The 13,613-nt window shown below is 39.7% G+C and overlaps 1 protein-coding gene and 1 long non-coding RNA gene across 2 annotated transcripts in view; both read left to right on the top strand.

The window, feature by feature from the left end:
- Ush2a (usherin) overlaps nt 1-13,613 on the top strand; it is a 697,985-nt gene that overhangs the window by 142,273 nt on the left and 542,099 nt on the right. The window contains exon 12 of the mRNA XM_059281179.1: nt 3,249-3,887. Within this exon, the coding sequence (XP_059137162.1) occupies nt 3,249-3,887 (639 nt within the window). The remainder of the gene's footprint in view (nt 1-3,248; nt 3,888-13,613) is intronic.
- Nucleotides 7,921-12,218, top strand: LOC131925809 (uncharacterized). The gene is made up of 3 exons (XR_009383357.1): nt 7,921-8,075; nt 11,167-11,321; nt 12,034-12,218. It is a non-coding gene; the product is annotated as an uncharacterized LOC131925809 (long non-coding RNA).

Here is a 13,613-nt window from a genome sequence, read left to right as displayed (position 1 = left end):
TTTTCAAAATGTTTTACACTTAATGAGTTCTAAGCAAATCATTTCCCTGCTAGTTTTAATAGACTAAAATAAATGGATTTTTTTTTTCAAAACATTCTGTGCTAAAGGGTACTTTGTGATAAATCTTTCCATTTTTTCTATTATATTTCTTTGAACTGTCCCTATGAAATGCAAAGCAAGTCAATATAATTCCACACATCATGTTTATTGCTAGACTTACTTATAAAGGGTCACATAATTTTAATTTTGTAATTCTGTACCAAGCTGATTATAATAAACAGCGAGCTTTGGTGTTATTTATCATTTTTTTATACAAGACATGCTTTTTTGTTTGTTACTCCCACAGGTATTTTTCAGAAATTAGATTTGATTATAGCAATTTATTACATCCAGCATTTTTGAGGGGAACCACCGCCACATAAGGACAAAATTTATCAAGTGCCCAAAATGCACCACGTACATAATGCACTTTGAAATTTTGATGTATGAGAATATTATGAACGGAAAGTTTTCTGATGAAGTGCACCCTGTATTTTAACTGAGCATGCCCTGGTTCCTGTAGGAAGTTTAAAAAAGACCTTGGAATTTCTATTGTCACCCAAGACACCAAGTCCTGTGTGGTTTTACTGACACTGACCTGAACTTCAAAATAATAAATGTGCCTAGTAGTGATATCTACACCACACACACACACACACACACACACACACACACACACACACGTTCTTGAATTACGTATATATTTATGTTATGTAACCCAATCTATTTTGTTCAATTCTATACATACAAAACTCCACAGCTCTGGTATACAAACATTTTAATTAATCTAATTAAAAGGTGATGGACAGGTCTGATGACATCACATAAGCTCCCTCTGGTTTAAGGAAAGATTAGATAAAAGTGTGTAACATTATCCCCACCTTTATTTATGGAAAGTACACAAACACTAACTTAGTAAGAAAATCTGGCGGACTTACGTGGGGGTGACATGTAGAATTCATTCCAAGCGTCTTTCTTTGTTCTTGGGTATGAGACATGTTTTAAATTCAAGATATAGAAACACATGTTAAACCCAGGCCTTTGTACACAGTGCAGTGGGGCTTCTCTCTTTCAGAAACACCTTTCCTGTGGTAGTTAGAGCCTACAGCTTGAGAAGGACACTTTAATCACCTAAAACTTGTCATGACCTCTGCCATTTCCTGTTGTCATCTACTCATTTCGTCAGCTGCTGCAAGTAGTGTCCCACAGGAAAATATAAATATGTATTTTGTGAAGATTAAATCCTTGCTTTAGCAATATTATAAATAATGATTTCTAGAGTAATCCCTGCAAGTGAAATACTTTTAATAAAAGCAGGAACTTGACGCGAATATATATTTTCCTAATAGGATTAGCAACCATCCTCATTGAAGATTGCCTCGTTAACAGGAACACACAAAAACCCTGAAAACATGAGGGTGTGTTGTATACATTTCAGAAGGCAAACTGTTTGAGTTAACAAAACTGTTAAATCTTACTAATGATTCTATCACCAGTAAAATACATTACCACCAATAATTTTATTAAAGTAGGTCATTCATCTAGAATAAAAAGGGAGAAGAATGTGAATTAAATGCCAAGTGTGCTAAGTCGGCCGCACTTGTTAGCTCCGAGTGTGATGCCCTGTAGGCCTCCGTGAGTATCGTTAGGGATAGATTACCTGTCAGGAATATGTATGGCATATTCAAATAAGTACTGTGCATATTTTTAAAACTGATCTGATATGAATCCATGTAGACCGATTTTAATAGTTCAAAATGAGTCATAATTCTTGTTAACAATACAGTTATTTTTAAAATCTGCAGCAATCGTGGTCCTTTTTTATTTTCCTTATTGAAATTAAATGATATGCCTTAGGTGAGCCATTCATCATTGTTAAAGAACTTGCCTTCTATTGGAGTTTGAATGAATTTTTGTCCATATACATACAAATTATGCATTTTCTTCCAGCTTAAGGCTGCTTTTCTTCATATCAGTGCATGAGTATGTATTAGACTCTTGGTTTAGGACTAATTTTTTATTACAATTATACAATTGTAGTTTGAAATAGATGTCTCAATTGTTTCAATGCCATGCAGTCAGGTATTTACATTCACGGATATACGAAGAGTCTGTCCAAAGGGAAGGGGTTTGCGTCTAAACATCACTGTTGATTTCTTTAAATTCCTTTTCTTGGCAATGTCCTTGTTGAGACTAACCTAAGTTGTCAGAGGTTTCAGTTTAGGTGACAAAACATTTTTCTCCATTTGTAAAATGTATGTACGTGCCCCTCTAAAGAGAAATAACATAAGGATCTGAGTTTGCTTCATGCCTAAACAGGTGTGTTTTGAATCACATGATTTGACAAGCAGTGAGCTTGCCTTATGAGCCAAGGCAAGCATAATTCATATTAATTGAAAATGATAAAATATAGAGTATACAAAGGATCAAAATAAAAATTGCTCTGGATAAGTTGTAGTTATGTCAGGCATTTAACTTTGTAACAGCTGAAAGTAAGTGTGCATGTGCCTGTCACCAAGACAGTTATCACACAAAGGTTTACTTTTTCTTCTCCCTCAGCTTTTAAAGGTATAGTAACAAATAAAAACTCAGTATACATGGAATACATTCAGTACACCATGGAGTTTTGGTATGTGGACAATTTCCGAAAGGACTGTTTGAGGTTATTTGTAGTGAAAAATATTAAGCTTGATTCTCTTACCAGCTTTTATATATACACTTTATTACAGTTTGTCACTGTAACTCCAGCCATGGTGATAGAGAACTGAATTATAGAACCTGTTTTTTTTCTGTCTAGCTGGTGTTTCGTACTTTGCTTACCCTCCTAGAAAAATCTTACTAGTTCCCTTCAGGCAATTTTGAGTTTTTGAAAAGTAACTCAGGTGCCATGTGCATGTTTATTCTCCAAAGCCTATTTTACTAAAGTAGTTTTGATATTTATGGAAGTAGGAAAGAGTTCCATGCATGCAACAGAAGTAATGTGTACCTTCTGCGTTTTATGTTGCATTGATTAGCAATGATATTCCTCAAAGCACACTGCTTGCAAGCCACATGTGAGAGCTAACTTAGTACTGCCATAGTGTGTTTCATAAACGACTGTCCCAGAGTGGCACTCTCTATGTTCGGGATCTCTGCTAAATGTTAACCTTCAGCCATTTTCCCCGCTGCTATCCCAACTCTCTCACCCTTCAAATGTGTTTTGTTTGCAGGGCTTAGATGCAATCGCTGCAATTTTGGATTTAAATTTCTCCAGAGTTTTAATGATGATGGATGTGAGCCCTGCCAGTGTAACCTCCATGGCTCAGTGAACCAACTCTGCAATCCACTTTCTGGGCAGTGTGAGTGCAAGAAAGAAGCCAAAGGACTTACTTGTGACACTTGCAGAGAAAACTTCTACAGGTTGGCCGGCAGTGCTTGCAAGGCCTGTGACTGTAGTGTGGCTGGTTCCCAGGCTGGGACCACCTGTGACGCGGAGACAGGGCAGTGTGTCTGTCAGTCCAATGTTGGAGGGAGACAGTGCGATCAGTGTCTGGAGGGATACTTCAGCCTACAGCAGAATTCCTTCCTCTGTTTGCCTTGCAACTGCGAGAAGACTGGGACAGTCAATGGCTCCCTGTTGTGTGACAAATCAAGTGGGCAGTGTCTTTGCAAACCAGGAGTAACAGGTCTGCACTGCAACCAGTGTGAGCCTCACAGGTTCAATTTGACGATGGGAAATCTTCAAGGGTGCCAGGTGTGTGAGTGCGATTCCTTGGGGACATTACCTGGAAGCATTTGTGACCCCGTCAGTGGCCAGTGCCTATGTCTGCCTCATCGGCAAGGAAGAAGGTGTGAGCAGTGTCAGCCAGGTAGGAGACCTACCCCTTTTCAGTGCAGTGACTACAGGGGACCCCTTTGTTTCTGGTTGCAGCTCCTAAAGAGTGTACCTCCAGCAGCATCATGGCATTCATGTCATCCAAACAGAGCTGCTTGACCTGCTTGAGACAGTCTTGTCTGTGCAGTTGCTGTTTGTGGGGGAAGTGGACCTATTTCCAGAGAGAGGCATGTTATAATTTCTTACCTTGATGTGGATGCATTTTTAAACAATTGAAAGATAAACAATTGAGAAAAGGGGTAATTTTTCCTAAAGAAAGGGAATTTGACCTAATTATCTGTACAATATCAAATATCTAGATGATGGACCAAATTTCTAGAGGAAGTTGGCTGATAAAATATTTAGCAGGAAAGGGATGTGCACTCTGACGTTGTAAGGATACATCTAGAATTATTTTTAAACAACATTATATAATAAAATAGGTAATTCCTGCTCTCACTGTATAGAAACCTATCTTTCCAATTGTTTCCTGATGAGAGTAAAGATCTTAACCTTTTTCTAATTTTCATTGAAGTAATACTTTATAATAAATTGATCACTTTAAGTATGAGTGGTTACAGAACAGCTGGAAGCTTTGTTGATTTAGGAAAATGACAGGTGTTAGTTCTTCTCCAGGGTCTATGACATTCTAATCGTGGGTCTTTGGCTAAGTTTGCAGTAGCTTGCCTGAGTTCCTTCCTATTAAGCTGGCCTTGAGTCCAGGGAGATAGCTGTTGGTTACCCCCATGTGTAAGTGCCACTGTAGCACCACTGGGGACATCTTGCCTGCCCAGCAAAGAGAGATCATTAATTCAAGAGGGGTAGGGGAGTACATGAGATGGGAAAGAAAGGGAATGCATATGATGCAATATAATTTCTTGCTCTTGTGTGGCTTTCTGAAAAAAAAAAGGGCTATGGGAAAGAAGCAAGATTGAAAAAGCTGCTTAATTAATTTAGGATCCCATGTATATGAAAGTCAGGAAAACACAAAATTGTAAGAACAAAGCTAATATTAGGAGTTCTCAGGAACTGGGCCTTGTGGAAGGGAACAGACTGGAAAGGGACACCAAAAGAGCTTCAGATCAGCTGGTACAATTTAATGGCCACCTTTGTCAAAACTCATTGAAATATATAAGTAAACCTAGAAAATGCCACTTTAAGAAATATGCTGCAGTAAAACTGAATAAAAGGAAATTTCTCTCTCCCCCTCCCAATTGAAATATTCTTATTCTCCTTTCTTCTTCCTGCTCCCCTCCTTCCATGGATATTATGCCACATTTGTTCCTGAAGTTGCTTATGATCTGTGCTCAATTATGCAGATGGACTTACAAGCCACCTCTCTTTTATAGTTCCAAGTTGGGAGAGTCTAATTTGCTTCATTTCAATAGGACATCTACCCCTGAGCTAATTCAGCATGGCCAGAGATGTCAGGACACAGAACATGAGCAATGTGTGCAGGGATCTGCTTTAGCTTGGTACAAGGTGTGAGTGTCCTGGGAAGTAATGTTGTGGAGAGCCGGGCCAACAGGCTGAATGCAACTACTGCTTCTGTGTCTTTTACCCCTGGACAACCTCTCAACCGTGCTGTCTGTTGAGGTTTGGCTAACCCAAAGTGATTTTGTGTTCTTTCTTTTACAAATATTTTGCTTTAAAAAGTTGTCTCTTTTTCTGAGTACCATCTCCTGCATGGTGAATACACACGTTCTGCATCCTTTCTCAATGATGAAAGGGGATCTAACAGGTCTGATGCTGTGTATTTTGACAAGTATCTTTGGTTACAATTGAATGTTTCATTCAGACTGAATTATACACATACTGAGTGCCACCTATTTCAAGAAACTTTTCTAATTTTGGATTAAACTCTGAAATAAAACCTTCTCCTTTTGGTGAAGGTCTGATGCATCATCCAGGTATTTTGACATTCTTAATAACCCTGACTGTGATTTTCTGAGTGTTCTATGTGTTATGTCAAAACAGACATAGAGACATGTAAGCAAAAGCTAGACAGACGAAAGAATAGGCCATTCTTTCCCTATGCTCTGTGGACACCTGCATCATTTAGGTCCTTGGTTAGAACATCTCTGGTCTTGAATTTTGTCATGGTCCTCAGCAGAGTGCCTCATCGTTTCATCCTTCACTCTTGTCTCACGTTCTGCTTTTTGCCTTCATGCTTTCTCTGCCATGTGATGCTCTCAAAGCACCACTGTAGTTACATATAACAAAAGGAATCTGCTCTGTGCTCATCACTGGAGTGCGTTCTGGGTTGACCCACAGCTTTACTCTGTGGACTGAGGCTACTCATTCAGCTGTAGTTTTCTGATGCTTTCCTACTCACACACCCTTTTCAGAGAACCCAGCCAATTCTGGTTTTGGTTGTGTGGGGTGTGTGTGTGTGTGTGTGGAGAGAGAGAGAGAGAGAGAGAGAGAGAGAGAGAGAGAGAGAGAGAGAGAGAGAGACAGAGAGAGAGAGACAGAGAGAGACAGAGAGACAGAGACAGACAGAGAGACAGAGAGAGAGGCAGAGAGAGACAGAGAGAGAGAGACAGAGACAGAGACAGACAGAGAGACAGAGAGAGAGGCAGAGAGAGACAGACACAGAGAGAGAGAGAGAGAGAGAGAGAGAGAGAGAGAGAGAGAGAGAGAGAGAGAGAGAGAGAGCGAGCTGGCTGGGCAGACAGCCCCAAAGATATTCCTGTCTCCATGTCCCTAATGCTGGAAGTACAGGTGCATGATATCACACGTGGTTTTTTAACTTGGGTTCTTGTACACTGATCTCAGATCTTCACACAGCATTTCCCCAGCTCCCAATTTTTGTTTGTCAGAATACTTTTTGGTTCATTCTTTGGTTTGGTGCTTTCTTCTTTTTACTTCTATTGCCAACCAGTATAGGATACTTTTGCTATTGCCCAGACTGCTAATTACCAAGTATCATTTTCTTTCTCTTAGAATTAGATTGAAACAGAATTGTGTATTCAACATGTATAGTGTTGGTTAGTTTCTTCCAATACAATTTCTCATTTAAAAGACTACCTAACTCCCCATCACTCATTTAGTGAACGAGAAATATTTTCTAAACATTAAGTATCAGTGTTGTAAAAGGCAAATTAATTCAAACCTCTATAAATATATAATCACAATGCATTTTTGAAAATATGCTAACATTTATTTTATATGCTGTTTATTATTTAAGTCTGGAGAGAAGTTCATGTTCGAGAGATCATGATGCACATCTCACTCCAAGTACTTTAGCTGTATTAGTTATTTTTCTGAAAGTTGTGTGGATCTATAGAATTAGAGTCAGTTAGAAGACGACACATTCCTTTGGTATAACACACTTTCTTTATCCAGCTCTGATCTTTGGCTCATGTCTATCTCACTTCCTAGAACAAGGTCTCAACATCAGTGCTCCTCTGGAGATACCAGCCTGTGATTATAAAAGCTGATTGGAACTGAAATACTCCTCAAACACCAAATTGCTTATGCTGATAAATACTTCCTCTACTGAGATTTTTAATGTGAATACTGTAAATATCTTAGACTAATCAAAGAATACTGTATTTGTGCCACCAAGTAGAGTTTTCATTGAGTGTCAGTGGATGGGGAGAGTGGTAGAAGACAAAGTTACATACGCATCCATAACGTCCACCTGGCAACAACGATCTGCAGAACTTCTGTGCTATAATGTCCCCCTGACAACAATGATCTGCAGAAGTTCTGTGCCATAATGTCCCCCTGACAACAACGATCTGAAGAACTTCTGTGCTGCCACATTCTCTAGTACCGTGGTCAAGAGGCCACAGTGGTTGCCAAGGAGAACACACATATTTCCCACTCTTCCTCAGTGTCACCCACTGCCCTGAATGTTTAAACATCTCAGAATGATAAAGTGGATAGGCATGTTTGTACTGTGCATGTAAAATTCACTGATGGGTGATCACAGTGGAACCAAAAGCCACCTTGTGGGGGAAACAGCAGAGTTTGACATTTTCTCTTAGTTTTATTTTTCTTTTTTTCTGTTTCCAGTTTTCCCTGTTTGAGATTACAAGTGCCTGATCCCAAGAACAGCCCAATCAACTGCTCTTGTTTTTATACAGCTCCTGATTATTTCTCAGGCTTTCCAACTAAGGAGACTCCTGCTCAAGCATCCTCAGTGTATAGAGCATTGGACTGTCTTTGTGCTTATGTGAGTTGAGTCAGTTGACCCTTGTCCCAAAGACATGACACTCTAAGAAGTGAAATAGGCACAGAGTAAGCCAAATATAAAAATGCTTTTGTTATGATCATTATGTTTTCATTATAGTTAATATGCCTGCCACCTGCTCTCTTTTAAAGGGGATGGCAATGTCCTTACCCTTTGGGAAGGAGTTTTGTGACATCTCTATCTAGGTAAAGAGCAAAAAGGAGGTAGTCTCCTAAAAGTTAAGCAACCAGTATCAGTTAAACACCAAGCAAGCAGGCCTGGAGAGAGAAAAGAGACCAAGGTCAGGTTTGGATAAAAAAAAAGATGGAGAGTGATTTTCCAGTATGTTCCTTTTTAAATTTAATTTTATGTTTATCACGATCTTCACAGGCATAATTTTACAGACCAAATAAAACATAAGTCTTGTGATTTAAAACTGAAGTCCTCCCCAAAGCCCTCTGCTGAGCTCCACCATACTCGACTATCTGTGGCTTTTAGTCCTTTCCTAATATTTTAAAATTCATTTTTAATATTGTCCATCTATTGTTCTACCTTGATATTCTATTTTTTAATTATATTTGGGTGTGTGTGTACATGCATGTCACGTATGTCTATAAGTCAGAGGACAACTATTTGGAGTCAATCCTCCCCTGTACGAGAGTCCTGGTGATGGATTCAGGTCATCAGGCTTGGCAGTGTCTTCACCTCTGAACCATCTCCTCAGTCTTGACTTTTTTGAGTTTAGAAACTCTTTGATCAGCCCATGAGGACTTAGTTCCTCATATGGTTCCTAAGCATTTCTTTTCCTGGCCCTGTCTGTATTTAGAGCTGACTATTGTGCATCCTTTAGATCTACTTTTTTTTTTAAAGATTTATTTATTTATTTATTATGTACAGTGTTCTGTCTGCATGTATGACTGCAGGCCAGAAGAGGGCACCAGATCTCATTATAGATGGTTGTGAGCCACCATGTGGTTGCTGGGAATTGAACTCAGGACCTTTGGAAGAGCAGCCAGTGCTCTTAACTTCTGAGCTATCTCTCCAGCCCCCTAGATCTACTTTTGAGCTAGCCATATACACGTTACACTTCTTTTCTTGAAAAAATGATTTGCCTTTGTATTGTCTTCTAGAGAATTGCTTAGGTATTTTTATGAAACAGACTCTGTGATTCAAGACTTTGGCCCATTTTTTTTTTTCATTCCACATTTCATTGACCACACACTCTGTTTTTCCCTGGAGATTCCAGTTTGCAGGGTTTCAGGTTCTTAGACTTTCTATTCTGATTTAGGCAGAATCTCCAGTCCTTTCCCACAGCTGGAGTCCACAGCTCACCTTTGCAGCTGCCCTGTGCTGGGCCCTGGTTTTCATAGTTTCTGTCTTTGCTTGTCTTTGTTTATTTCTATAAATAGTAGAACACATACTTCAGCAGCTTCTGAAAGAATACAGAGAGGAGTAATTGTATTTTGTATTCCTGGGATGGTCTTTATTGCTTGAAAATAGCCAACTAAAGAGAGATATATGAAATTTTATTAGTACTTCAAGTGATTTTCATAAAAATAACATACTATTTGTTGTATTTTTAAAATGGTGGGAAGGAGTCACACTATACAACAGGGTCCACTTGGGAGGTTTATTGAGGGGAGGGGAGAGAAGGGGGCAGAGAAGGGGCAGAGACTGGTCCCTGGGGATGAGAGCAAAAGAAGAGGAAAAGAAAGAGACAGAAGGTGTACAAGGCCTGCTTTTTATAAGGAAACGTAATGAATGTGCACGGGGACAGGGGTATTCTTAGTGACTGCAGCTGAGGCATATCCTGTCAGGACCTAAGGGCAGGCCAGTACAGATGCCTAAATGCTAACCCATTGGCTTAGCTGTCCTGCCATATTTTTGTCTTCCCTATCTTTCTAGAAGTTTCTATCATTTCTGTGTATCTGGTTTTGGAAAATTTCAGGCTGGTGTACTCTTTGTTTAATAATTCTGGATGCTCAGTGAAGCATTTTTGTCTGTGGGTGAGTATTCTTTTGTTCCATGGAAATCTACCCAATAGATTTACTGCAATATATATGTACTGGTATTTGACCAGATAACTGCTCTCCAAGCCTGGCCAAGTTGAGACATAAAATTATCTGTCATAGACTGCCTTTCTCCGATCTCCCTGTTGGATGCAGCATGCCACACCTGCTCTGACAAGTCTTCTCTCTCAGGTTTAACTTCTGCAGCTAACCCTTCTTGTCTTCTCCTAAAATGTCAGAGCAACAACCTCCTCTTTGGGGGAGGGATAAACTACACCTCGTATCTGACTGGAGAGATTTTTGAAGCCTTGAAGTCCATACATTTTTTCTGGGTTATACAAGCTTGATCAATATGCTTACTGTGGACTTTCTCCTGACAGTCCTTGTTTTTCTCCTCTCAGATGTCTGTTATTGACTGCTATTCCCTTTTAGAAAACTATTTTCATTTGGGGGATTTGGGGAAAGGAGAGATTGCTCAGTCTACTATGTTTAACTGGCAGTGCTGCCCTGCATTTTCTGGGTTGTAATCTTGTCATGTCAAATCATTATAATCAGGCTTGACTCCTCTTTCTCCCAGAGCTCCCGGCTCATCCATCACAATCAGTCCTGAGGGCTTTGGTGTATCTAGATTTTGACCACTTCTGAACACTCCCACTTACTCCTCTGTAGTCTAAGCTACTTTTTCCTGTACTATCCAAGTGAAATCCCAAACTCTCCCCTTCTCTGTTTTATCCTTCTTCAAAGACTTATGGCTATCCCATCCTAGAGACAAGTGCTCCCCAAAAGTCAACCAGATCTTGTCAACCCACCCTCCACTGACTTTCCAGCATAGTGAAGCATGAAGTTGGTGGGTTTCGTGGCTGCATGGCCTGCATGGCTACATGGCTGTATGGCCTGCAATATCCAGAGGTTCTCTGACTGTATTGTGTCTTTCCAATCAAGTAACCTCCCTGGGACTCTGCATTATTGCTCACCGCTTTCACTCAGGCATATGGTACAGAACCTCCATAAACGGTGATCCATAAATATTTATTGAGTGAGTAATTATGTGTAAAAATATCTCAGTTGCCTTTGCTTATTTTTAGGCATGGGAACAGCAAAGGCCTGTGGAAATGTCCTTATACTTCAAGATGATCATTTTCCTATCTGCAAGGAGGAATGATAGCTCAAATAATGTGCATTTTTGAAACAAAACAAGATGCAGTATTCATAAGTGCATACCATGAAAATGGGGCAAAGCGTAAGTGGGGTGATTGTAAGTTTTGCCATCCTCTGACTTCAGAATTTCCACTTTGATCTTTGTGTTTTGGAATTTTGTTTCTTACAATGAAGCTTGCTTGGAGAATACAAGCCCTCATATGAAGTAGACATGTTCACCAGCAGCTGTCTCTGGGCACTCCTCCTTTCTTCTGGACAGCCGTGAGTCCAAGATCCTATGCCACAGGGCAGGAGTGCACGTGGGTGCATGCTAGCAACAGGACACAGAGAGAAGCTCAGACGGAGGACACATGCTGGCAAGCCTAAAGACCTTGCCTGTTTCTCCTCCTTGACTATAGATATAAATTGGCCCATGCTACAGGGCTCCACGTAGATTCCTGCCCCACTTTCCTAAAAAGCATCATTGAGGAAGGTTTGTGTAATGAAATCTCATGTATTATTAACCTAACCTTAGTACGAACGTACAAGGAATAGGCTTAATTCAGCTGAAATTTATAGGCAATTTGTTAACACAGCGATGTGCACTGGAAGGCACGTTAGAGCCACATTGGTTTTAATACGCCATTCAATAACTTGAGCAGAGGTTAAAAATGCTGCTTAACCTCCATTAAGTATTTTTAAAATGCTTTAATTTAAAATTATTTGTAGTGTGTGTATAAAGATGAACGTACACATACCCACACTAATAAATACAGCACTAAATATGTTTCCCTTGCTTTTTTTTTTTTCTCCAGCTCTGGATGACCTCGTACCATTCAGCAGCTGTGCTTAATCAGAGGCCAGACCGAGAGAGGCAGGGGAGGATGTCAAGCCATCCTGGGCTAGTGACCCTCCCTTGTCCTTGAGAACCAGAGGCAGAGAGGGTTTATTGAGGGCGCTGCAGCTTTGAAATACAATAAAGCCTAATTTATAAAGGAAACGGCTTCTTGTGACATGTTGGGTCCTAATAGAACAATGCTTCATGCTTTCTCCAGTACTTACTTTTGCCTCTTATTTTATAAGTCACATAGACTATTAGAGAGTAAAACAAAGTATCTTGTTTCATTAGGAAGCATACCCTCCTAGCTAAGTGATGGGCTCATAAACCAGAATATTATGAAGACCCTGCTGATGGAACTGGAATCAAATGGCTGACGTTCTAGTCAATGTTAGAGCATCAGTAGGTGTTGAGATCTGATCATGCCCAGATCTTCATGAAAACAAACAACAACAACAACAACAAAACCTTTTGAAGTTAATGCATTTTTCCCAGCAAGAATTTAGTCTCAGGATAGGCATCTCTTCCATGACAGATTGACAGAAAACAATCTTACCTTGGAGAATCTGGACTACATTCTTTGGAATGTGTGGGGGGAGGGTAGAGGAGAATCATTATTTCAACTTCAATTTAGAAAGAAAAATCTCCTTTCTGTGAAAACTTTATAATAACAGTTTCTATAATGATAGTGCAGAATAACTGCTGACTATTTACTGAGTACCCAGCTCTGCCTTGGAGCTTTATCGTGAAGTCTGTGGAATATGCATAGTATTTATATGATGGGGGATTCATTCTCTCCCCTCCTGGTTAGGCAAAGAGAGTGGAATTTAACAATAGAAGAGGCATTTACACGTTCCCAGAATCTGACCCCAGAATGCGTGCCCTCAAACCATGGAACATGTTTTTAAAATTGTCTTAAATATTCATTAAATAACTACTTGAGGCTGCTTTAAAATACATATAGTTGCAAATGTCTATAAGCTTCTCTCATCTTCAACTTCCCCTCAACACATGATTCTGGCTTGTTACTTTAGGCCGTGGGATATCTCATTGGTTGTGGAAAATTCAAGTAACAGGCATGGAAAAGAAAGTAACACACTCATGGGCTGCCTGAGTGAGCAGATTACGCAGAGCTGAACAGCAGGCTCTAGAAATGGGGTTATCTCCATAAACTAAGTTGGAAGAATGTATAGATTGTCTCTGTGGCACAGGGAAGATACTTGGAAGTGTGCATTTGATAAATACCAAAATGTAGTAGAATAAGAACAGAATATGAAAGTTTGTTTTGGGTTATGAGAATGTGTGTGTGTGTGTGTGTGTGTGTGTGTGTGTGTGTGTGTGTGTGTGTAATCATTATAATCTCCTGGATTTTATCAGATATTTCAGTATTTGTATTTTTTTATTGATTTTGTGCTTGATGCTTAGAAAATATGCTATGACTAGGCATGATGGTGGATACCTTTAATCCCAGCACTGGAAAGGTTGAGATAGGCAGTTCTCTGTGAGTTCCAGACTAGCCTGATCTACATAGTGAGTATCAGGCCAGCTGATGCTGCA

Source organism: Peromyscus eremicus, chromosome 15 (genome assembly GCF_949786415.1).
Source record: "Peromyscus eremicus chromosome 15, PerEre_H2_v1, whole genome shotgun sequence".
Lineage (NCBI taxonomy): Eukaryota > Metazoa > Chordata > Mammalia > Rodentia > Cricetidae > Peromyscus > Peromyscus eremicus.
This window is presented reverse-complemented; position numbering and strand designations above follow the sequence as displayed.